This window comes from Eubalaena glacialis, chromosome 16 (genome assembly GCF_028564815.1).
Source record: "Eubalaena glacialis isolate mEubGla1 chromosome 16, mEubGla1.1.hap2.+ XY, whole genome shotgun sequence".
NCBI classification, from domain to species: domain Eukaryota; kingdom Metazoa; phylum Chordata; class Mammalia; order Artiodactyla; family Balaenidae; genus Eubalaena; species Eubalaena glacialis.
This window is the reverse complement of record NC_083731.1, coordinates 5,494,073-5,518,265: the sequence shown is the minus strand read 5'-3', so window position 1 is coordinate 5,518,265 and position 24,193 is coordinate 5,494,073. Positions and strand designations below refer to the sequence as shown.

The 24,193-nt window shown below is 41.9% G+C and overlaps 1 protein-coding gene across 1 annotated transcript in view; it reads right to left on the bottom strand.

Moving 5' to 3' along the window:
* Positions 1-1,574: 1,574 nt before the first annotated feature.
* EFNB2 (ephrin B2) overlaps positions 1,575-24,193 on the bottom strand; it is a 46,884-nt gene continuing 24,265 nt past the window's right edge. The window contains exons 3-5 of the mRNA XM_061170798.1: positions 7,855-7,947; positions 7,015-7,128; positions 1,575-5,293 (exon numbers count right to left, since the gene is read on the bottom strand). Of these exons, the coding sequence (XP_061026781.1) occupies positions 4,905-5,293; positions 7,015-7,128; positions 7,855-7,947 (596 nt within the window). The 3' untranslated portion in view covers positions 1,575-4,904. The remainder of the gene's footprint in view (positions 5,294-7,014; positions 7,129-7,854; positions 7,948-24,193) is intronic.

Genomic DNA, 24,193 nt, shown 5'->3' with positions numbered 1-24,193 from the left:
TCCATTGTGAACCTTTATCACAGTGTTTGAATGGGCAACTGTTTTTACCAAAAAGGAAATGGACAACACTGAGAGATGTTCCGAAGAGTTACCAGCTGGCCGGTCAACACTTAGCAAGGCAGGGCAGGGATGTTCCAACAGCAGGGTCACTTTTCAAATAGAACGAGGGGCAGCTGCTTTTACAACCTCTGCGAGAAGTTTCTGTACGTGAGATTCCTTCTCGCTGGTTGAAAAGAATAAACACCGGGCACATTTTATTTTTCCCAGTTGAGGTTGGCTTATTCAGTTTGGAAAGTGTGGTTTCAAAAACAAGGTGGAAAAGATGACACTGTGTATTTGATCACTTAAATCGTAACAGGGGTCACAAAGTCAAAGTTGTAAATGCAATATTTCGTCATTGTTTTCTTTTACTCAGACTGATCATTTGTGACCCTGGTAGGTGGGGGTCCAGGATTCCGCTTAGTGACGTGGCTGTAAACTGTGCCCCGAAACTTGGATTTGCAGTGGACGGGCAGTTAGGGGCAGTGAAATAACGTAATGGAGAAAATGAAACTACTATTCAAGCATCAGCTGAAACTGCGGGCCTCTGGAGAATTTTGTTTTTGTTTTTTGGAAGGAGAGCATTTATTCGACAAACATTCCTTTAGTACAAGCCTGCTGGGCCAGTGCTGCAGAGATGCAGCCTTTCATGAGAATCTCCTGAGGGGCTTTTGAAACACACAGATTCTTCATTTACTGGGGCTGTGATCTTGGGCAAATCAGTCTGGGCTGGAACAATCTCTGGCTCCTTACTTCAGGGGCCCTTTCTCATCCTCCCAACCTAAAACACTTCACTCCTTAAGGTAAGGATTAACCAGAGTTAATGCAGCTAGAGATCTGAGCACTTCATGGTGACTAGTAGGTGCTTCTGCCTTGACCACAGCTCTGCCCTCAGATCTCAAAGGAAGATGAGGGTGGGTGTCTGATGATCAATCTTAAGACCTCGAAGACCACGAGAGCGGGGAAAATACTCAGGGCACCTGGTCACCTTCCCCAGGAAGGCAACAATGGAAAGGTGGTTAAATTCACCACTGGCCCCTGGCTTGCCTCAATCCAGCATCACAACACACGCTTTCACCCATGTTACATTTTTACAAAGAACGTTTGACTTTTTCCTTCCTCCTGGGATTATTTTGTGAAGAAAAGTAAAGCAGTAGACAGAATACTGCTTTGCTTGAATGGAAACTACATCATCTCGGAACTAAGCGTTGGGATAAAAGTCCCTCCTTTTCTCCTGGCTACTTTCACTCAGTGCAGGTCGAAATGCTCAGGATGAAGAGGATTTTATAAAACTTTACGCTAAAACGTGAGTTCAAAAGATTTATGGGGAAACCAGTGGGCTCATGCTGCAACGTTGAAAGATTAACCTTCACGTGTGTGCACGGCCTGATTTGAAAAATGGGCACACACATGCCCGTGGGCAGAAGGGTCTCGATAACTGTAATCACAGAGAAACAGAGAAGGCAAATTAAAATAACAAACAAAAAAGAAAGAAAAAGGAAAAGAAAACAAGAAGGAAAATACTTTGAAGGCGCTTTTTCCATAGGAAAAAAGTATTTTATTTTTTTAAGAACAAATTCAGTTTGAAACAGATTTGGAATGTGACTTCACGGATTTCATTTTCGGGGGGCCAACTGCAATGTGGAACTAAAGCAGATCAAAAACCTATGACAGGCTATCAAAATAAAACAAAGAAAAGAAAAAATATTTATAACTCAAGCATAATACTGTGTTACTTACAAATTGGACAACGAAATTTTAAATAAATATTCATGGTACATAATTACGGCACAAATATGCAGCAATTTGGCAACCTTTTATACCATTTTTTTTCCTCATTACAGTGCAAAGGGGAATGACACTGCCGTTTAACAAGCTGTAGCTAAATACATTGCAAAATTCAGATTTTATACAAAACATCTTGCTTAGACTTTATAAAAAACCAACATTGCTCTATGTACACAATCTGGGTAAGAAAAGCCATTTCTGTCTTGTTTTCATGTGTATTTTTATTAAAAAGGTGAATAAGGCTACTGTAACACCCCAAATCCATATACAGTAAAATCTGAACCTATTTACAGCATCTTCACTTAAACATTATGGTGCAAATTCCAAAGTCAGATGACTAGGGATGAGAATACAAGGAAGGCATTTACAGTAACTTTCCAAAGCTGAACCAACTTCAAATAAAGGGACAGTTGGTAGATTGTCATATTCTGCACCACACACAAAACAGACGCACAGAACACTGGTCAATTGCTTGCAGGTAACTCTTCAACAATTCATCTGATTTTTCACAGTTTAGCATATACCCAAAAATGTAGCCAACCGATGATACACACCTTTGATTTCATTAAAATCAGACTATTTCCCATATTTCCCCTTCTTGCCCCTCTCCCCCATCCTAAAGGTAATTTTTGATGGCTTACAAGAAAATCTTGTATGAATGCACGTACAGGAGAGGTTAGGGTGATGGAAAGAATTACATATGTACTGTGGCTGATCACCATGGCAACCTTCCACAGAAATATGATATAGATATATATAATATATATTGTAGATATATATTATACATATATATACACATGTATACCACACACCCACTCACGCATACACACACGCACTTTGGACCAACATCATTTTCAGGTTCAGGAAATAGAGAAGAATTTCTGTGACAACTCATTTTTGCAGGTATTCACTGGAGGTTTGAGAACCTTAAAATGCTGTTGCTACATTTTTCTTTTCTCCCAATTCAGAAAGCAAAGTGTTACCATAGTAACAGGACTATGTTAAAGATGTCTATTTTGCATAGCACATAAAAAGTAGGTTTCCTGTTTACTCACTTCTTTTCCCAGAAGGGAGGGGGAGAGGGGAGGGGGAGAGAGGAAGGAAGGGGGTCAGGCTGAACTTTCAGCTGAAACCCCCTCGATGTGACCCGGTGGATTCTAGCGAACACTTCAGCCCATAGGGCAAGGGAAAACACAGCACAGAAAATAAATGCCGGCACATCTTGTCATTGTTGAAAACGATGCAGTAACACCGATTTCCTGGTATTTGGGGCTTGCATTTCCTAATCTACGGTGACGCAAGATGCCTTCAGAGGACTGGGTTATTTTTGTGTTTGCTCCCATTATTGTTATTTTTGGAGTGATGTTGTTTTTCCCAGAAGTAGCTGTCCTTTTTTTTTTTTTTTTTTTAAAGCACGGAGCATTGGGACCACTTAATCGCTACAAATGAATTTCCCATCTTCCGGTGTGGATTGTGTGCAATCTTAAAATATATATTAGTAAAAATCTTTCACTTTATATCCCTTGTGTTCTATATACCTATTATAAATACATCCTACCTTCTTTCTCCCCCTCGACATGATAATTTATTTCGGTCCTCAGGACTCTAAGAGGTTTGCCATGTGTGCCTCACCTTGATACAGGGCCCCGAGCTGTGGCCTCGCTCAGTACCTACCCCTCGGCCCCGAGGGCCGGGACAGCACCGCCATAAACCAAAGTGTCGTAAGGCGCAATGGGGAGGGGAGCGGCGGGGAAGGGGCGCTGGGGGGACTGGGGAGTCTGACCTACCTTTTATATATGAGAATGCCTTAATAACGTCAATGATGATGGAATTACAGCCTGTGTGACCTTTGGCTTTTAAACTTCTTGGTCAGATTTGGCTCTCTGCTAATCTCCTAAATGCTCTCCCTGTGTTGAATAAAATGTGATAAGTATAGCAGCTGAGTCTGCCTTAAACATCACCCAAAGCAGACCGAAGACTTTCCTACAGCTTCACCACTGTACATCCTATTGCCAGTACCACGACAGTCCTGCCGGTGTCCATCCATCCCTCCAAGCCTGGCCCTCTACCAACAATGCCCCTTTGTTCCACCCAGCATAGAGGGACTATTTCTTTTTCTTTTTTTCCTGTGCATTGCTCTTTGATAAGAGTGAATTCCTTCAAATGCACCCTAATCTACTGTGTGTGTCGTTGTGTCTCCTACTTGCCTCTTAAAATCTTAGCAAAACCAAAGTGCTGTGCTATCTAATTGGAGTTTTCCCTCCCAACTCTGTTTCAGAGGTGGCAGCGCTGAACTGCCTTTGCAGACGGCCTTTCCCCCCGGCCCTCCCTTCCGTGAGCTCCTCATCTTCCCGGGCTGACAGCCTAGTATCTGGCTGGAAGGCTCCTTATTAGCAAACGCAATTTCTATCCTTGTATCGCCCATTCGGCGGTAGCTGTTGCAAACGGATGAAGCAGGAGACGCCAAACGTTAATGTCTCATTAGTGATACGCAGTGTGGCGTGAGAAGAAATCTCATGTGAAGGCCTGCAGAGCCCTGGATGACAGGAGTGTGTGCAACAGTGAGGACTAAAAGCTAGCGCTCTCCGAAAGCCTCACGCAGCCAGAGTCTGTGCGACAAGACAAGTCCGGGGTGCAGCTCGGGTGGGGGGGGGGGGGGGAAGGGCCACGCCCGAGGCAGAGGACGGCCTTTCCAGGCCCAGCGGCCTGGGGCACCTGGGACACCTGCCCGGGATGCTCCCAGCTCTCGCTCCCGCCCACCGACCGCTCTGTCTCCCCTCGGCTCCTGCGGAGGCCCGAACGCCCGTGGTACCCGAAAGAGGAGAGGGGCGGGGCGCGCGCGGTCCCCACGCGCATCTTCTGCGCGAGTCTTCCAGCTGCCGGGGCGCATCCTTCGTCACCGCGGCCGAAACGCTACAGACTAGTAAGCTGTCCGACTCCACAGGGCTCTCCCGAGCAGGAGTGTCCCCTCTCCCCGCTGTGCGTCAGTCCGTCGCAGACACAGGGGGCCTCGGACCCTCCGCGGGCGGCAGCAGGACAGTAAGTTTCCTCCGGGAAAGCGAAGGCACCGCCGAGGCTCAGACCTTGTAGTAAATGTTCGCCGGGCTCTGCGGCGGCATCTCCTGGACTATGTACACGGGATGCCCGTAGTCCCCGCTGACCTTCTCGTAGTGAGGACAGAAGACACTGTCCGCAGTCCTCAGCGGAATGATGATGTCGCTGGGCTCCGAGCCGTTGTTGTTGCCGCCGCGCTTGGGCGTGGCCAGCGTGCTGAGCGACAGCGTGGCCGTGTGCTGCGGCGAGTGCTTGCGGTGCCGTCTGCGGTACTTGAGCAGCAAGACCACCAGCGTGATGATGATGACGATGAAGATGATGCATCCTGAAGCAATCCCTGCGAATAAGGCCACTTCGGAACCGAGGATATTGTTCCCAGAATGTCCGGCGCTGTTGCCGTCTGTGCTGGAACCTGCAGGGGGGTGGGAGAGAGCAGCCGGAAGAGTCACCGCTCTCCCCAGGGCTGGCCGGCCGCTGGCAGGCCACAGACTTCCCTGGCAGCTAGACTGGCAAACCAAGCACCTCGTTTAATAGCTAAATGCAGGGATAAATTTAGGAGGTTGGGAATTAACAGATACACGCTACTATATATAAAAGAGATAACCAACAAGGACCTACCATAGAGCACCGGGAACTCTACTCAATATTTTGTAATAACTTATAAGGGAAAAGAATCGGAAAAAGAATATATGTGTATATATATAACTGAATATCCAATATATATATACATAACTGAATATGTATATATATATAACTGAATCACTGTGCCGTACCCCTGAAACTAACACGGCATTGTAAATCAGTTATACTTCAATTTAAAAAAATAGCTAAATGCAAATGGCAGAAGCCAGCCATTGGGGAGGTGGGACTCCAGGTGGGACTTTGAAGCTGCTCCCAGACCTCATCGCTTCCCTTCCATACATCATCATCCATCAGCTGCGTGGACAGACTGTGACAGCCAGCCCTTGATCTTGCCCCACGTCTTAACCCAGGTCAGCCAGCCTGCAGCCACCACCAGGAGGAAGAAGGCAAGTGGCCGATTCTCCAGGTCAGCATTTGCTGCCCAGGCCACGCTGTTCTCGTGCCCTCTCTGGCTACGGTGGCTTCATGGGAAGCTCCAAACCGCCTGCCTTTAAAGACAAGCCCTGCCGACGGCTGGCTGCAGAGCTTGCAAAGAGGGATGGGGCCTGGGAAAACGTTCAACCCGTAACTCGTTTGTATTATTTGATTTACACTTAAAATATATTTGGAAGGCAGCAGAAACTCTCACACGGAACAGACTGCCAACCCAAATGTTAAGCACTAAAAAATTGCCTGGCATCATTATATTATCCATTTATCAGTTTGTCATAAGAATTTGACACATCTTGTCATTGAAAGTTAGAAATAACAACTTCCCTCCTTGAAGCTTGGAAAGAGATGGAATATTGCTACAGATGCTAAATTTGCACGACTACCAACCAGGCATGCGGATCCCTAATACGGAACTGCTGACGTCTGCTCAGCGACCACCATATAAAAAATTCATTCCCGTGGTAACAAACACATAGCTGTTTGTTCAAAGACTGCTAAAAAAACGAAGTTAAACGGTAGTCAATTTTATCCAGTATTCTAAACTTCTGCCAGGAATCCGTTTAATATTTTATTTTACACTGAAAATGTGAAAAAAAAATTTTGACGAAACCACCTGAAAAATGTGGCATTATGCAATATTTTAAGATGTTACCATCTTAAGTGTAGAAGAGGATCAGTCAGGCTCTCTGTGGATTAGATATAACTAGATGAAGCACTGGTACAATTATATATACATTAACACTGGCTTGAAGCTAGGTTTGCAAACAGCACGATAAAGTGTCAGCCAATGAAAATAGCTTTGATCTGAAAGAGCAGTGCTAATAATTTTCACTTACATCTGATGAATTCTACTCTTTTGAATGTAAGACTTTTGTGGGAATTAATTATTTTATTCTGGTTGAGTAACTGACAACAACTAACCGAGAGCGAAGATTACTGACTGCGGGAGCTACAAGTTCATCCTCCTGATGCAGAAGTACTTGGACTCTGTCCTACCCCCTGTGATACAAGCAGTGTGGGACACACACACCTAGACACACATGGGTCACGCTGCTATACCTGGATTTGGTTTGACAAAAGGACTTGTTGTTGAACTTCTTCCATTTGTACCAGCTTCAAGTTCTGGCCGTCTTGTTGGATCATTATGCCTGGTTGACCCAGCGGAACTCGCATCTATATGAAAAACAAGCGATTACTTACAGCACAGACATCTGATGGGCTCTAGCTTTAGGAGCTGGATCTATATCTCAAGAGGCACAAATAGAAATGAACATAAGATTCTTTATGCAAAGTACTGTGAGATGCAAGAATATAATTTTCCTTTGAAAACAAAACAGTTTTACTAGTTATTTCAGAGGTTTAGATGGTGAGGCCATCTGTGGAAACTATAGGGATTCTTGCATTTGGCAGGCAGAGCATTGCAGATGACATTTTAATTTAACTGAGTGAGTTGACTGACTACTATCCCAATTTCTAATTAGAAGAATATTTCTTTCTGCACAAGAGGTCATCTCTGTGTGAAAAGGCTCAGTGAACACAAGTCTTCTGTAGTCAAGATGCAGAAATGGGCAAAATGGCAGAAACTTAGTTTGCATTCTGGATATTTTAATGGTGAACCAAAGAGGTGTTTTGCTTTTAAGAAGGAAAAATATATCTGTGGATACAGACATGGCAATAGACATTGTACCTGGCTGACCTCAACTTTTAGAAGTATCTCCAGTAAAAGAAGTGGGCTGCAACAACTTGAGAAAATCTGTCAGTGGCTCAAGGTGCAGAGAAAAGTTTACTTTGGAAACTAAACTGCAGAGTGAGTGAAGGCGCGTGTGGGCAACGCTGGCGCCATACTAGCTGGGGGCTCAACCAGATCAGTGGCTCCGTGAAGCAGCAGACGGTCTTTACCTTGTCCAACTTTCATGAGGATCTTCATGGCTCTTGTCTGGCACACCCCTCCCTCCTGGTTATCCAGGCCCTCCAAAGACCCATTTGATGTAGCTGATTAAAAATAAAATGGACAAAACAAAAAAATAAAGAAAAAATCAGGAAATCAATAAGCCAAGTTTACATGAACATGAAATGTCTGAAAACAATTTGGAAAATAAGAATTCACTCTTAGTCACAAGTTTTCTGAAAGTATGGGATGCTGAAAGGCAAAACGAAAAAAATAAAGAAATAAAGAAAGATGGATATCGTCCACACTGCCGCACGTATGACCTCTGGTTTCCAATGTACTTAAGTGCCTTTTCCTCCCTTTATAATTAACGAATTTTGTCTGATTCTACAGATAAAAGGGACAGCATCTTCCAAAAACCTGACTATTGTGGAGTCAAACCTCCTAAAAGCAGAATAGTAAATACGGTAATTTCAAAACGTGGTAATCATCACACAGCACCTGCTTCCTCTACTATAGATTTCCTGCCTCAAGAACAATTACCTTGATGCTCCCTGTTTGTCAAGCATCCAAGTTCTATGAACACTTAGAGAGGAGACTCCCACGCCCCTTTTCTTTCCTCAGCTTTGCTTGAGCTTAAGAGGTTGTCCTAGAATGCAAGTCTTCAAATTCTGGAGTTTTCCTCCATCATTTTGTACTCGACCCGAAAGAACGGATGTGTTATTACCACCAACATCGACCTTGGTCAAACTCTTCAACCAAGCTCCCTGGTGCAGAAGAACTCTGGATGCACAGAGGGACTCACAGGTGCCCACTGCTCTATGAGGGGCCTGGGACGGCTCAGGACCTAAGGTGAGGACTTGGCTTAGGTCCACCAGCTTGATGCCCTTTCCACCTCGAGAAGGAGGAGGAGGAAAGACAGAACATTTGACCATTTTCAGTGTCTGCTTTTATCCAACAGCCTATGCCTTACTCTGTTTCAACCCATTGTTCTATCTCTTTAGGACGGTGAGTTCTCTGAAGAGCGCTGTTACTAAAGCTGTAAAAAGATAGGCTGCCAGGTACCTTGCTGAGGGACAGGATTTAAATTACAGGTCAAGTTCCAGAAGAGAAAAGGAGGTGGGGAGTTAGACGTTTTCATTCCTCCACAGTTCAAGGGGCAGGGAATGGAAATGTTTCATAAACAATTCTGCCAGGTAAATCCTTCTCTACTTTAATTATCAAAGTTTTGTCAACTAACTCTATACTTTTAAAAGCACTGAAAAAGGGACAGATTTTCTGAAAAAAATACATCCAAAGACATTCTTTTAATGGGCTGTTTGTTTTCCAAATGGTGGGGCAGCAGACAAGTTGGACAGGCATGCATGGAAATATGTATGCTGTGGGTAATTATCTTGGCTGGAAAACAAGGCCAGGATTGACTTGTCTTTGTGTTCTCGAGTTAGCGACTTTTACTTTCTCTGTTTTCCTTAATAATAATCGCTGCCTCTTGTGTGCAAAAATATCTCTTTGCTTATCTGAGTGTTTCCTTAAAGTCCAGCCTCACAATCATATCTCACTCCTCTTCTATTGCTGACACTGAGTTTCTCCTGGGAAACTGGGCAAAAATTGCCATCATGGTTTTTTTTTTTTAGGGTGAAAAGTAGATAGTATCCTCTTGTAGACTGTTGAGAAAATGTTTGGCAGATAAATTAGAACAAATACCTAAAAACTCTGCATGCTTCTGCGACTCTTAAAAAAAAAAATCATCTTTTTTTTCCCCCTTTTTCTCCATCTTCTTTCCCTTTTGTTTCTTCCAGACATGTACCTAAATTTCAAAGTATCCTTTCCTCCTAAAGGCTTAGAACAGTATGGATATCTACAAGCAGGCACTCTTTCTGGGCAATTTCAGAGCAGTGCTATAATCTTCACTTATTCACAGTTTTCTCATCTGATCTTTCTCAAAATGTAGGATATGCTTTTATATAGAAAAAAAACAGTGGAAAGCTGATGTCTTTATCTGGCTGACAGTTTCAAAGGTTTAGTTTACTTAATTCAAGTGGCATCTCCATGTTTTCTAATTCATGTACACATAAATGCACCCCAATGCAAAGTTCAATGACTAAGTTTTTCTTGCTAAAAGTTTAACACTAAGTTAACAAATGATAAAAATAAGATCTGAAGGGTGGTACCCAGAAAGAAAAAAGGTGTGTGGGGGGAGGAATATAGATTTACTGAATATTTATTTTAACCTTGAGGTAAAAAGATAAAAGGTTCAGGTCTAAAAGAAAAAAATAAAGGAATACGAGAAAGGATAGACAAGGCATGGCAGAGAACAGTCCCTGGTAAATATAATTCAGAACTGCATATTGCAGAGGCAGAAACTACAGATGACTTCTACTTTGTCAGTCTGGAAGTGCAAGAGGTGCACATAATTTGAGTGACTTTTTCTTTTGATTTTAATTCGTAGGTCAGTGCCTTTTCTGAATACCAATGCCTTCGTGGAGAGCTCCCTTTGGTTTACTCAAAGTGATGTCTGAAGAACCCCCAAATGTAAAGAACTCCAAAAGTATTCAAATTAAACTGCAATCTATAATTTAACATCCACAAACTATACATGGTAGGAAGAAAACTGTGTAGTGTGAAATGAAACTGCTTTGCATCTTTAACAGAGGAAACTTTTTTTATGCCTTGGGGAGGAAAAAACCCCTCAAGCCCTGGAGGTGCACAGAAGGAAATCTGAAAATGCTGCCTTTGCTGAGTTCTTGGAGGCCGAGGCCACTGCTGGGATGGGGGAGGATGAGGGGTGAAGGGGGAGGGCAGGCCAAGAGGCAGAACTTTGTGAGTGAAGAGGGTTCTTCCGCTACATTCTGGACTCTGCACCTTTCCCCTTTAAGTCAACTTGGAAGTTGCAAAGGCTACTGGAAGATTGAAAAATTCATTCCTAACATCAAAACAGCATTCCCAATACTCGGCTGTTTAAAAGGGGGCTAAACTTTAAAATTCAGAGGAAATTCCCTGGCGGTCCAGTGGTTAGGACTCGGCGCTCTCACTGTTGGGGCCTGGGGTTCGATCCCTGGTTGGGGAACTAAGATCCCCGCAAGCCAAGTGGTGCAGCACCCCCCCCAAAAAAAATACGGTTAGATGCTCTGCCATGAAAGATTTTTGCCCCAAGTTAGGTATGATGTAAGCAGTCAGGGAAAACCCTGGTTTTTGTTTTTGCTTTTTTTTAACATCTTTCTTGGAGTATTATTGCTTTACAATGGTGTGTGAGTTTCTGCTGTATAACAAAGTGAATCAGCTATACATATACATACGTCCCCATATCTCCTCGCTCTTGTGTCTCTCTCCCACCCTCCCTACCCCACCCCTCTAGGTGGTCACAAAGCACGGAGCTGATCTCCCTGTGCTATGCGGCTGCTTCCCACTAGCTATCTGTTTTACATTTGGGAGTGTATATAAGTCCATGCCACTCTCTCACTTCATCCCAGCTTACCCTTCCCCCTCCCTGTGTCCTCAAGTCCATTCTCTATGTCTGCGTCTTTATTCCTGTCCTGCCCCTAGGTTCTTCAGAACCATTTTTTTCTTTTTTTAGATTCCATATGTATGTGCTAGCATACGGTATTTGTTTTTCTCTTTCTGACTTACTTCACTCTGTATGACAGACTCTAGGTCCATCCACCTCACTACAAATAACTCAATTTCGGAAAACCCTGTTTTAAGATGTGAGCACCAACAGAAACTTCAGAAGGTCAACTTCATAGCAAGTTCAATCATAAAATAACTCAGAGTAACTTCAACTTCCTTTATATTTGATCTCCTCGTAAAAATTAATGTCTCTTCCCCACGATCTGCTTAACATGGAGAGTACAGAGCGTGGGCCTAATTCTAGGGCTGCCTCCCCACCTCCCCACCTTGAGAAATGGCACAGCTGAAAGCCTTCCGTCCTCACGGCGCCTCTTTACTGGCAGCGAATTCTACAATAAAGCCCCAAGCTTAATATTCTGATTTCTGCTGCAATAGCCAGTCACCAAGAAGCTTTAAAAGCCTTAGTGGCTGACTTTGAAATACAACAAGAAATTGCTAATGCTTGGGAATAAAATCTACTTCCATTTCAGGAGAGGGTTTTGAAATTATTCTTATTGTTGATTTGAATGTATTGGGAATTTTTAACTTGGAGAAAGTAAAAACAAACGGTTAACCTCGTTCTACTTAGTTTTTCTTTGCATCTCTCTAGCAGCAGCATCTAATGCCACCGCAATCACAGTATTACTGTACTACATGGATGAAACTGCATTTAATCATTTAGAGATAGAAAAAATAACATTGTTGTATCTAAGCTTTTAGTGCCCGGCCTTTTTTTTTTTCCTTGGCCCAGGGAAAAAATAGACTTTATAAAATGAAAAATTACTAGAAAAGTATATCTAGTTAGAAAAGAGGTTTAATAAAGATACATGGGCATTTTATAGCCTGCTTTTAAAAGCTTTTGCTTCAGGGATCTAACTGCATGTAGTGAGTGTACTGAAATCACTAGATTGTTCCCCCAGGGCCTGATTTTAAGTGGGTGGAGCTCATTGCTCAGCAAAAAGGTACCCTGAGTTCACAATGCCTAAAAGTTCTCTTCATCACATCCGAAAACTACTCCACCAACATCCGTGCGTTCCCATTTATTTGTACACGAACTTATCCGCAGTGTGCTGGTTATCTGAGTAGAATAAAGGAGAACCAGTGGGCAAAGCAGACCAAAAGGGCAGGAATATTTCTGGCTGTGTTTTTTAGACTGTGCCCACGGAGAGGAGGTCCTATCGCATTTTAATGCGTCTTCATTCGGTTGTTACTGCTCTGCACCCCGGGAAGCGTAAGCTGCTGCCCTGGATCTTGGCTGTTTTTATTTCAGTCTATCACTTCAGATGGAGAATTAACTGCTGGATGTGTGCCGAAAATATGGGTCCCATGCACAAAGAGGTTAGGAATGAGGGCAGCAGAAAAAAATTCTACAGAGTAAATGCATCCCTATGAAGGAATATTCTTAGGTTATCATGGAAAGAATGAAACATCAAAATATACTATGGAGGACATTTTATACCATTTTATTTATTTATTTGTTTATTTATTTATCTGGCCGTGCGACACGCCATGTGGGATCTTAGTTCCCTGAGCAGGGATCAAACCCGCACCCCCTGCGTTGGAAGTGCGGAGTCTTAACCACTGGACCGCCAGGGAAGTCTCTATACTACATGTGGCTTACTGGGATGGGGCCGGGATGGGGTGGGGGGTTGATGGACACTCCAAAGCTAATAGTTTTTATCAACTTCATCAAAGAGGTCCACCAAAGAGACACAGATAATAAGCATACAGGGTCAGGAAAATGAGAGAGTTCAATTTTCTAGTAAGAATGAAAACTTTGTGTTCATATAAGCTGCACATGACAAAATTTGCTCTTATTTGATTACGAAACAAAGAGCATTTTATGAAATCCTCTATCATCTTCTTGGCACTATTCTTGTCCATCATGTCGTCATATGCTGGCCCTGCTAATTCTGATTTCTCAGGGCAGCCTTTCAACACATCAGTCTCCCGAAACTCAACTCAAGAACCAGAAGAACTAGAAGCCTATTACCTGGCAAACTTAGGAAATAAAAGAAGCAGAACCAAGTGAGAAACGTGAAAAGTAAAGCCATGACATTAAAATAAATATGACACATAAACTAGGTTACTGTTTTCTTCTAGCAGGGCTAACAAATTTTTGAGTATCTAAAAACAAAAAATTAACTGAGATATGTAAGTTGAAAACCAGAAGGCTGATAAAAATATAACTACTTATTGTGAATATACATCTCAGGAAGCTAAGATCTACCCTACTTCACACCCTGACACGAATTCAAATTCAAAATATATGATGCACATTCAAAATATGTACTAAAGAGACAGGAATTCCATTTCTAGAACTCAGTATAGTTCAATGCCTTGGGTATCACAGTTATCCTTTAAGATACCAACTTAGAAGAAACATTCTAACCATGGAAATGACAACAACCCCTGAATGCCAAAAATAAATGCCCTTTTCTTTGATTAATAACAACTCCTGAAGCAAAAACATCTGTATAATGTGCCGAAAGGACGATGAAAAAAATCACTTCTTCTAACTTCTTCCTTTTTATATGCTTTTCTCTGTGGATTTATAGTCAAAGAAATGAGAATATACCACCATGATTTTCCAAGGGCCTCACTATTTTGCTTGGTGTAATATCAAAAAAAGTTCAGCAGTCTTTCAACACATATGGCATTTTATCCCAGAATGCCTGATCTTAGAGTAAAAGTTTTATAGATTCTTCTTAAAATGGCCTCGATTTGACGAAAGAAAAATACAAAGGAAGTTACAGGATGTGGGTGTTTTTCACCCAAGGAAACAGTGTTCCAGAACAATGGGATGAATCACCTGAACTAAACCCACATCATTCTGGTTGTGTTTTGAAATCTGAAAGCAGTAAATCAGGCATTAAGAGGTAACAACTAGCTTAGCCCCAGTGACTTCTTTACAGCACAATTAATTAGTTTCTCCACTAGACAGAACGATTTGGAAAAATGAATTAAAAAACCAGAGTCACAGTTTAGCCCCTCCTCCCATATTAAAATATGAGTAAAGATACCAAGTATCCAGTGTAAACGGATGTTCTTGAATGAAATGGTGTAATTTTATTTCCTCAATGTTAAATGTTCACCACAAGCAATGACAGGATATTCTACTGACAGCTGAGAAATGAGAGTTTTGAGAAATGCAACAACCTTGAAACAGTTGTGTCAACTGCTTTTGTTTGTGTATTCACTAAAAGATTGGATGACATATTACTTTGCCACTTTCACTCTTTTGGGAAGAGGGAAGATACAAAGATACTGCAAAGACCTGAGTCTAAAGGTGCCAATATATGTTAGTATATCTCCTATCTCCCGTGTTATGCGAGACTTGGACATTGAGGGAGGTCAGCCTATGGAGAGAACGGTAATAAACACCATCCCTAGAACATATGAAATTCCATCACAGCTTGCTCATTAAACCTCTTCACCGTTAAGAAGTGTGTACAAAAATTAAGGTAGTGACAATCACTGAAGATGCTAAGAGCCATAGTCATCTTTGACGAGATAGCCCTGAAAAGCCACTGACTATATACAACCGGAGTGGAAAAGAACAGGCGGTAAATGTGTGTGTGCAAGTGTGTGCACACATAGCAGGGATATGTCAGTGACAGAAATACCTTCCAGGCTCAGTGGGCGCTCTGACACTTTCCTGAGAAAGATCAAACAGGCCTGGTAATAAATCACCTGTCCCCTCCTTTTACAAGAGGCATGCTTAAACACACGAGATCATTTATGAGTGGCTTACTTTCTTTCCCCTCAAAATATTGCTTGCAACACCTTGATGTCTTGATTTTTCATAAATTCTGTTGCAGGAAAACATCCCTTTCTGAGTCTAAAATTTTATTGCTACAAGTTATGATGATTTATGCAGGTAGAATCTCTCATTAAGCAAAAAAAATTTTCAACAAGATTTCATAAAAAAGCTTTACATCTAGCGTGCTTTCAGGGAGTTAATCTTACTGTCACAGTGATTCAGAATGAATTGTGAGAATGTGATAGTCAATGGTTAAAGCATAATTTACCTTTATACACGTGAGTCAACCTTAATATGGGCTGAAACCTACTAAGAAAGAAGAATCATGTTTTAAAAATAGGGGGCCAGATGACCACTTCAATATAATGACCAAACTCACATTAAAAAAAAAAAAGAATGATGTCAGAGTTCTAAAGATAAAACATAATTCCCTATTGTCTATATTAGCTTTACTTAAGCATTCTGATTTTTTTAAAAAATGAGACTTCCTGGTCAAGAGATAGTGATAACATCTAACAAAAACATTCTGAGCCATGAAAAAACATGTGTTTGCATGAATTATTTCTAGCACACAATTTCTAGCCCACTCCCGAGTTTTTGACGGTCTTCATCATTGAAATATCTTTGTGGCGATGTGGAAATGTCTAGAGAGCGAAGGGTCAGAGTGAAAAGTTCACAGTGGGGAGGGCACACATCCCAGAAGCCTCGTGCTCAGTCTGCTGTCACTAATCGCCCGCAGTGATACTAATGACCCAGTAACTGGGAGACCGCGGCACCGAAGTGGAAAACCTCCATCTGAGGCAGAGTTCACCTCTGGGTGGTAGGGCTTCACCAGTGACTGAATTAATGTTTGCTGACAGTTTAGAACATAACACTGTAGATGAGAAAATGCACCACTCTGATGGCATAATAGCTTAGATGGACATGATGTTATTTGCTTTGACCATCTAGAGACCAGTGGTAACCCCGGTAAAGTGCCCTGTCCGAATTTGCCCTACACATGAACCTAATTCTGTTCAGGGGACGTGTTCTATGCTCCAAGAAGCCAGAGCAATTTTCCACATGTTTGCTTCAATAAAAGAATACCTTCATCTCCTGGTTTAACAACAGGAACAAGGAAACTGGGTTACTCCACTAATGCAAAAAGCCATTGGCGAAGCAGGACTGTCTTTTAGCAACACACAGCCTAGCTCCTCTGTGAAGTGATCAACTATGCTCCTGACAGAGGTTCTGCCTGCCCATCCATCCATCCATCCATCCATCTGCCCATCCATCCATCTATACATTTATCCACTCATCCACCCATCCACCCATCTATCTACCCATCCATCCATCCATCCATCCATCCATCTGTCCATCCATCCATCTATACATTTATCCACTCATCCACCCATCCACCCATCCATCCATCCATCCATCCATCCATCTGCCCATCCCTCCCTCCCTCCCTCCCTCCATCCATCCATCCACCCACACAAACTGTAGCACTTGTACTTGGCTAAGGAAATTTGAAGTTTCTTACTACCTCTTTTGTACATTTGAGAGAGATTTTTATTATTTTTTATTTTACTATTTAGCCACTTCCCATTGAGGGGCTCAAAGTACATTCGACCCTTGAACAACATGGGGGTTAGGGGCACCAACCCCTACCTAGTCGAAAATCCGAGTACAATTTATAGTCAGCCCTCCGTACCCGCAGTTATTCCATGTCCACGGATTCAACCAACAGCAGATAGTCCAGTGCTGGAGTATTTACTACTGAAAAAAAATCTGCGTGTAAGTGGACCCAAGCAGCTCAAACCCGTGTTGTTCAAGGGTCAACTGTACTCGATAAAACACAAAGCACAGTCTTATTGAAGAAATGGAATTGATTGACAGTAGCTCTAAAAAGAAAAAAGAAAATTCAGGAGACCTGACAAATTGCTATTACAACCACCGTTAACCAATGGCCCTTTCTCCTTTCCTACTGCTCTGTAGAATTTCTTAGGTCAACTTTGGGGCACATGATTGAAGTTAGTTATACGTTACAACAAAGGACAGGGCCTCTGGCCCAACACGTCTGATACAAACACAGAGTTGTCTGATATCCAGTTCGAGTAGCATCCTTGCATCGCTATGTATGCACTATGTATGTACATATGCTCTCTTTACTGTCACTATGTATGTGACGTGTATGTACTCATACTCTCTTTACCATACTCTGTAAGTAGTGTGCTTTGGACTAGACTATCTTTCCTCTTGCTTTGTATACATGTATATGCTTGGTGACCCAGGAGGCACTGTCATAAACTAACGACGTTGGTCTAAGGGCCTGACAACCCGGTTTGAGTTTTGCCCCTGACATTTCATGGCTGTGTGAACTGTACTAAACTACTCACACTTTCCAAGTTCTGTTTTCTCACAGTGATAAAAATTCCTCTGTCACCTGTCCTTTGAGACTGTAAAGTGACAGTCTCAAAGAGTGTGTGAGGCCATAACACTTCCCTCTAAGTGATCAAACACCCAGCCTGAGATTTCAGACTGTTAGGGACAAACGTGGGACTCTTAAAAACTATATAAATAAGTTTTCGCCAAGTAATCTTTTCATGTCTGTCTAATGACTCTGGGCTATTTCTTAAAGTACTTTATTTTGCTTTAAATTTTGATTTTCATGGTAAATATTTAAAGGCTATTAAGAAAGAAACTCATTCTCATGCTTGTACAAAGAAGTCTCCAGGACTGTTCAGTTATTTACAAGTCTAAGTAAACTTTGAAAAAGCTATAAATACAGGTGCTAGAGATACTAAGATGTATTTTATGAAACAGTAAAGGCAGTTTTATTCTGAGCAACTCCTAAATAATCCTTTTTTTCCCCAAGGAATCGCCTTCATTTCTCATCTGCTCTTATTTTACATAGGAGGTTTTCAGTCTCTCCCCATTGCTTTAAGAACCAGTCATCTTGTCCGTTCATGAGTTATTTTGGGAATAAGGAATAGCGCTCACAGGGCAATCTCTGTCTAGCTTTAAATGAGATAAGCTGTCACTACTGCCTAGGTGACACCGTTGAATATGAACAGAGTCTCAATCTACAATAGCCTAATCCTCCTAAACCCTGACAGATACGGGATAAATATCCCAGTGGCCATGACTCCATCAGACCCGCGAGCCAGAAGCTTCTCAGCACAAGCTCCAATTGATCAGAAGTTGAGATTTTATTCCTTAAAGTATAAAGAATTTAAGCTGTATTCATATTAAATTGAACAAGGAGCCTTACTGATATACTCTAGGAGAGAGCCTTCAATACGGTCAGAAAAGGATTTTATGTTAAGTTAAAAAATAATAGAAATCCGGGGGACTTCTCTGGTGGTCCAGTGGTTAAGACTCTGTGTTCCCACTGCAGGGGGTGCGGGTTCAGTCCCTGGTCAGGGAACTAAAATCCCACAAGCTGCGCGGCACGGCCAAAAAAAAAAAAAAGAAAAAGAAAAAGAAAAAGAAAAAATGATGCTTCTCATTACCAGACTAGTGAAATGATGTAGTGTCCCAGCTTGTCTCAGTGACAAGGCAACCCTGACATGTACTTTTTTCTCTAAAAGAATATGTATACTACATTGGAATGCTGCTGAAATGATCAATAAAAATAAACCTTTCCTTTGTGTAACAGGGAACAGAGAAAAGGCCCTGGCAAGGTTGGTGAGATGGTAAGTGGGGAAATGATTACATGTGTAGAAGTCTCCTCCCAGTATGTCTCTTTTGAGTCTTAGGGAGGATCTGCTAACAAGCTTGGGCAATTCCACCAACAAAAAAATCCATAAATGCGTGTTTCTTGGTAAGGAAAGCCCAAAGACAAAAGAACTTTTATAACACTCCAAGAAGACAAAAAAGAGGGAAGATCTTATAATTAAGTTACGCAGCATTACTGAAACTTGGACAATCTCCGGAATTTCATTTTGTGGATGGCATTTCAAATAAGTGACACTTTTTGAGCCCATCTTCCCCGCCCGCCAGCTCTCAGGAGAGCACAGGCTGTCTCACACCAGCCCCCCACCTTGCCTCCCCACAAAGAGACCCTCAGTTGTCCTTATTTGGTGCCAGCCATGGAAGCAAGCACTTTACATACATCACCCCATTTAAATGCACATCATCCCCAGCTGACAGATGAAGAGACTGAGGCAGACTGGGTAAGTTACTTGCTGAAGGGCATTCAAGAACCGAGGTCTGCCTGACTTGGGACTCTCAGCTAACTACCATGTTCATCTGTCGCTCTAAGTGCTGTGTGTGTGTATCCTCCAAACACCCAAGATTCTGATGACCATTCTATTACAAAGCCAACCGTCGTAGGTTAAAAATAAAAATGTGTTTAAATGCTTGAATTCACCAATGATATGCAAGGTATCGAACATAAATCCCCACCTCAAAGTCAGATAAGTGACAGGCTGATGTTGTAACATCCTTGAACTCGATGATGTTTAGTGATGGAAATGTAGATTTTGCTACCTTTATCATATAAATAATTCATTAATCAAAGCACATAATCACATTACAGAGGCCACACATATATTCTAAAATAAATCTAGGACTTCCCTGGTGGCTCAGTGGTTAAGATTCCACCTGCCAATGCAGGGGACACGGGTTCGAGCCCTGGTCCGGGAAGACCCCACATGCCGCGGAGCAACTGAGCCCATGCGCCACAACTACTGAGCCTCTGCTCTAGAGCCCGCAAGCCACAACTACTGAGCCCGCGTGCCACAACTACTGAAGCCCGCGCGCCTAGAGCCCGTGCTCCGCAACAGGAGAAGCCACTGCAATGAGAAGACCGCGCACCGCAACGAAGAGTAGCCCCCGCTCACCGCAACTAGAGAAAGCCCGCGTGCAGCAACGAAGACCCAACGCAGCCAAAAATAAATAAATTTAAAAAAAAAATTAAAAAAATAAAAGATATCTATATGTAAAAGTACATTTGAAACCTCCCATAACCATTTTGCTAGGGAAAGGGCTTACAGTACATTCAGTATATTTTAGTGCCACTTGCTACACTTACTCGCAGAAATAAGTAAATCAAAAACAGAAAAGAAAACCACAAACAAACAAAAAAAGGAAAACACTCAACAAAAATACAGGAATGGAATCTGCTGTTCTTCTGTTTTGATTCTTTAAGAATAGTGTTTCCTTATATTTGTGTGCAAACATTTTAATTTATTTTGCATTTTTGCTCAGAAGTGGAGTTTATGTCTAAAAAACAGCAAAGCTGACTGAGGAGTTTTCTAATTTTATATGCTCTGATAAAATTTTTTTTAAAAATTGCTTTGGAGAATGAAACCAGTGAAGGGCCTATGAAATGGTGACTCATTCAAATTCATTCAGTGTTTCTCAAGGAAGACTTTCCCAGGCAAGGAAAGCAAGGAGTGGCTTTTGGAAGGACCACTGTAAACACAGCAGGGTGTAGTTTCAGAGCAACGTTTAATCAAACAATCATTAGAAATGATGACTTTTAGACTATTCCACAAATCCATGTCTTGGCTACAGATTTGAGGTAAAATAATGTGAAAAACCACACAAAGCTAAATTGGGAGGTGCCTTGGGCATAAGGTGTTCTTTCTGACAGCTAGGCTGTGCCCATGGTTCACTTAAAAAGTATCCACACAGTGGCATTCATTTTCATCCATCTCTGACTCACATGATTTTGGTAGTGTGATGAAAACCTCTTTGTAGGTATTTTGCAAGGTTTTATGCTGAGGCTGGATGACCAACCCATGGAACCTTCGTAAGGGTAGATACTGCGAAGGGCCTCCACACCAAAACTGCTGACTCATTCAGCTCCCGATTATCACTTCTAAAAAGAAACTGGAAACCAAGCACAGAAAGCGTCTACAAGAAACGTTTTTGACACAATTATGTATGAAAGCTGAGAACGCAGTTAGGAACGCTTGCCTTGTATTAACTGGTGTGTTTTTCTAAGACAGAGCTTCCCTTGACAATGGGCCACTTCAGAACAGATAGCTATTTTATAAACTTAAAAAAATTTTTAAAGACATGATCAAAATAACTGTAGGTTATATAAAATGTTTACTTTCTTTTTAAGGCAATTAAGAATCTGAATGTAATGAAAAACAGACCAAATGGTCGTAGCATCCCCACCTTTGGATCATTTAATACCAGGAGATTTTATTATGCAAATTAAACCCAAGTCTAATGACTGAAACGGGTCACTTGAAAAAGTCAATTCTCAACATTAAGAAGACCCATATATATCATTTTGCCACATGTCAAAGCAAATAATCATCTAGGAGAAAAACAAATGAGGATGCATATCATTTTGTCATGTCATTTCCTAGGGGAATTTAGTGGATACTCGGTAGGTTCAAAAATACACTCCCAATTTAAAATTAATAATGACTTCTAAAACTTAAAAGTGTGATGCCTGTATTTTAAATCTGGTAACACTACAAATCAAATTCACTGTCTTTAAAGAGTTTACAGCAGATCCTGTCCATTCAATTGGAGAAGAGCCACCCTGACAAGAGATCCCATACTGGATGTGTATGTCTAACCATAAAATGGTTTGGAACTAGAGACTTCCATCATTAGCCAGGATAACAACAACAACAACAACAACAGTAAAAGCAGTTTCTAGAGAAGAAATCAAAATTCAAAGAAATGAAGTGACTTTCTCGTTAAGCTCACACAGCAGGATTAGAACCCAGGTCTCTGGGCTCCTGGAATCAGTTCATCTAGGGAATGACCGAACAACACCAATTCCAATTCAGTCCATTGGCAACTTGGACTGTTCGCCTCTGGGGTTATGAAGCACTGCTCCCAACTATCACCTCTCTTCTTCCCTCCTATGGAAAGAAACCAGGACACAATAACGATGCTGTTCATACTAATACTCTTGGTTATGAAGGTGCTTACTAGCTAGACAGGAAGATTTGGAGTTAAACACATGTAATATACTTTGTAGCAACTCAAAAATACCAACATTGTTAACTCTCTCAAAGTTGAAGTGGTGATTTGCAGTGTTAAGGGCAGTGTTCCATCATGCCACCTAGTGTAGTAGTGTTTTAAGTGAAGTGTGACTCTGTGTGTATGTGTGAGTGATCATTGGCTGTGGAAAGCAGTGACTCTGAAAAATCTCTTAATTGTCTGGGTGCCTTGTGATTCTCAAAGAAGCAATGGAAAGTCAACATTAACTTTTTCAACTCTTTTGAGAATTGTACTTCTCATCCTTCATTCCCTTTCCAGGGAAAGCTGTCCATCCATTGGCTTTGCTGGAGGATGGGTGGGAAATAGGGCCTGCGTTTCCCGAAGTATCTGAAGTGTCTTCCTATGTCTGTGACGTGGCGCAAGTCTTTCAACTCTGTGCTCTGAGTCCCCCTGGGCTCCCGGCCACCCTCTGAGCCCTGGGCCCTTCCCCACCCAGCCTGTAACAACCACCCAACCAGCAGCATTCAAACTTGAAACCCTCATCTCTATTTTAAGAACAATTCTTTTATCCCGGGCTACCACGTGCTTTTCCGTGGTAAATCACACCTCCAGGGAAGGTTCTGGAGGTCGATGTAGCTCAGCTACCTGCTGGTAAACCTGTTACTGAGCCTAACGATGAGTTTTCAAAGAAAGAAAAATGAGATGTGCCGTTATTGTGTGGATTAATATTATAATTATAAATTAAATTGTGCTTCTAAATACAAACCTGTCAGGTGTGGATAATAAGTCGTTATCACGTGCTCACTCCATCAGACACAAAGATGTTGATAAGCCAGGTATTTATTTGCATTTCTTGCGTATCATTTCAGACTAAACCCACAATGTTTGCTGAAATCCCACTTGCATTCAGGGGGAACTTAGGGTCGACAAAGGCATCTGCATGAAGTCACAAGCTAAAGGAAGAGGAGGGACCTGGGTCTGGTGGCTTACCTCCCTGAAGAGCCAGTCGGCAGCTAGGGCTGCAGGCACAGTTTTAGAGACGTATTTAACTCTGAGGAACATCTATCTTCAGGCACCCCCTCGTCCTTTTTCCCACCCTATTCAGGGGTCTTAACCTGCTTAATGAATTCAGTAGGGTGGGTTTCAGCTCCCTATAAATGCTATGCTAAAAACATTAGCATCCTGGTAAACAGTCCTACTTACAAAGCCTCTTTTTTTTTTTTTTTTTAAAGACACTGTTGGACTTCCAAAAGCTTAAGGTTTCCATTTATTTTGCCTAATGACTATTTTATATTTTCAAAGATTTCCCTCTTACTTCATACACTTTACCACCCCATCTGCTTGTCCCATCCCTCAAAAGGCTTTTATTTTCATTTTATGATCATTGTGCTTTTAAATCTATAATTCACCACTTTCTCTTTTTGTTACTTATTCTCACTAAGCCACTCTCTGTACATCACGTTGGTTTAAAACTACAAAGAACAAGGATTAGATGGCTATGACCATCTTTGTTTTAATTACTAATGAGTGTAATAAAAAATAGAAGATAGTACATTGTTGAGTATTTAATAAGTAGTCAATGAATTATTGATTTTGCACTCTCAAGAGCAGCTAGGAGGTAGAGAAAGCCACAGTTTCAACCTGATCACCCAAAGATGGGAGAGCACACCCAGTAGACAGCAGCTCAGTACCTCTGACGACCTGGAGCTCATCATGACGAGTGAGTGCAGACTCCCACCAAAGAAACCAAGAAAAACCATTTCATTGCTTGCCTGATGTGAACAGCTATCCTAGTCACCCAGACTGCACTCTGACAGACCCTGGGCCTGGAACAATCCTAACTGTGCCAGCTCGTGACCTGCACCTAGTAGGCACGTGTTTCATCGGATTTCACAGCCTCGGGAGTGAACAGTAGCTCAGATAGGACCCAAAGGATACACAGTATCTGTTCCTAAAACAATGTGTCAAATTATTGTATAGGTAAATAAAAAAGTAATTCATTGAACAAACCCAAGTTTTTTCTTATTCTTCTGAACCTGGTTTCAATGTGCCCATGCACTAGTGTGGGTTGCCTGTAACTC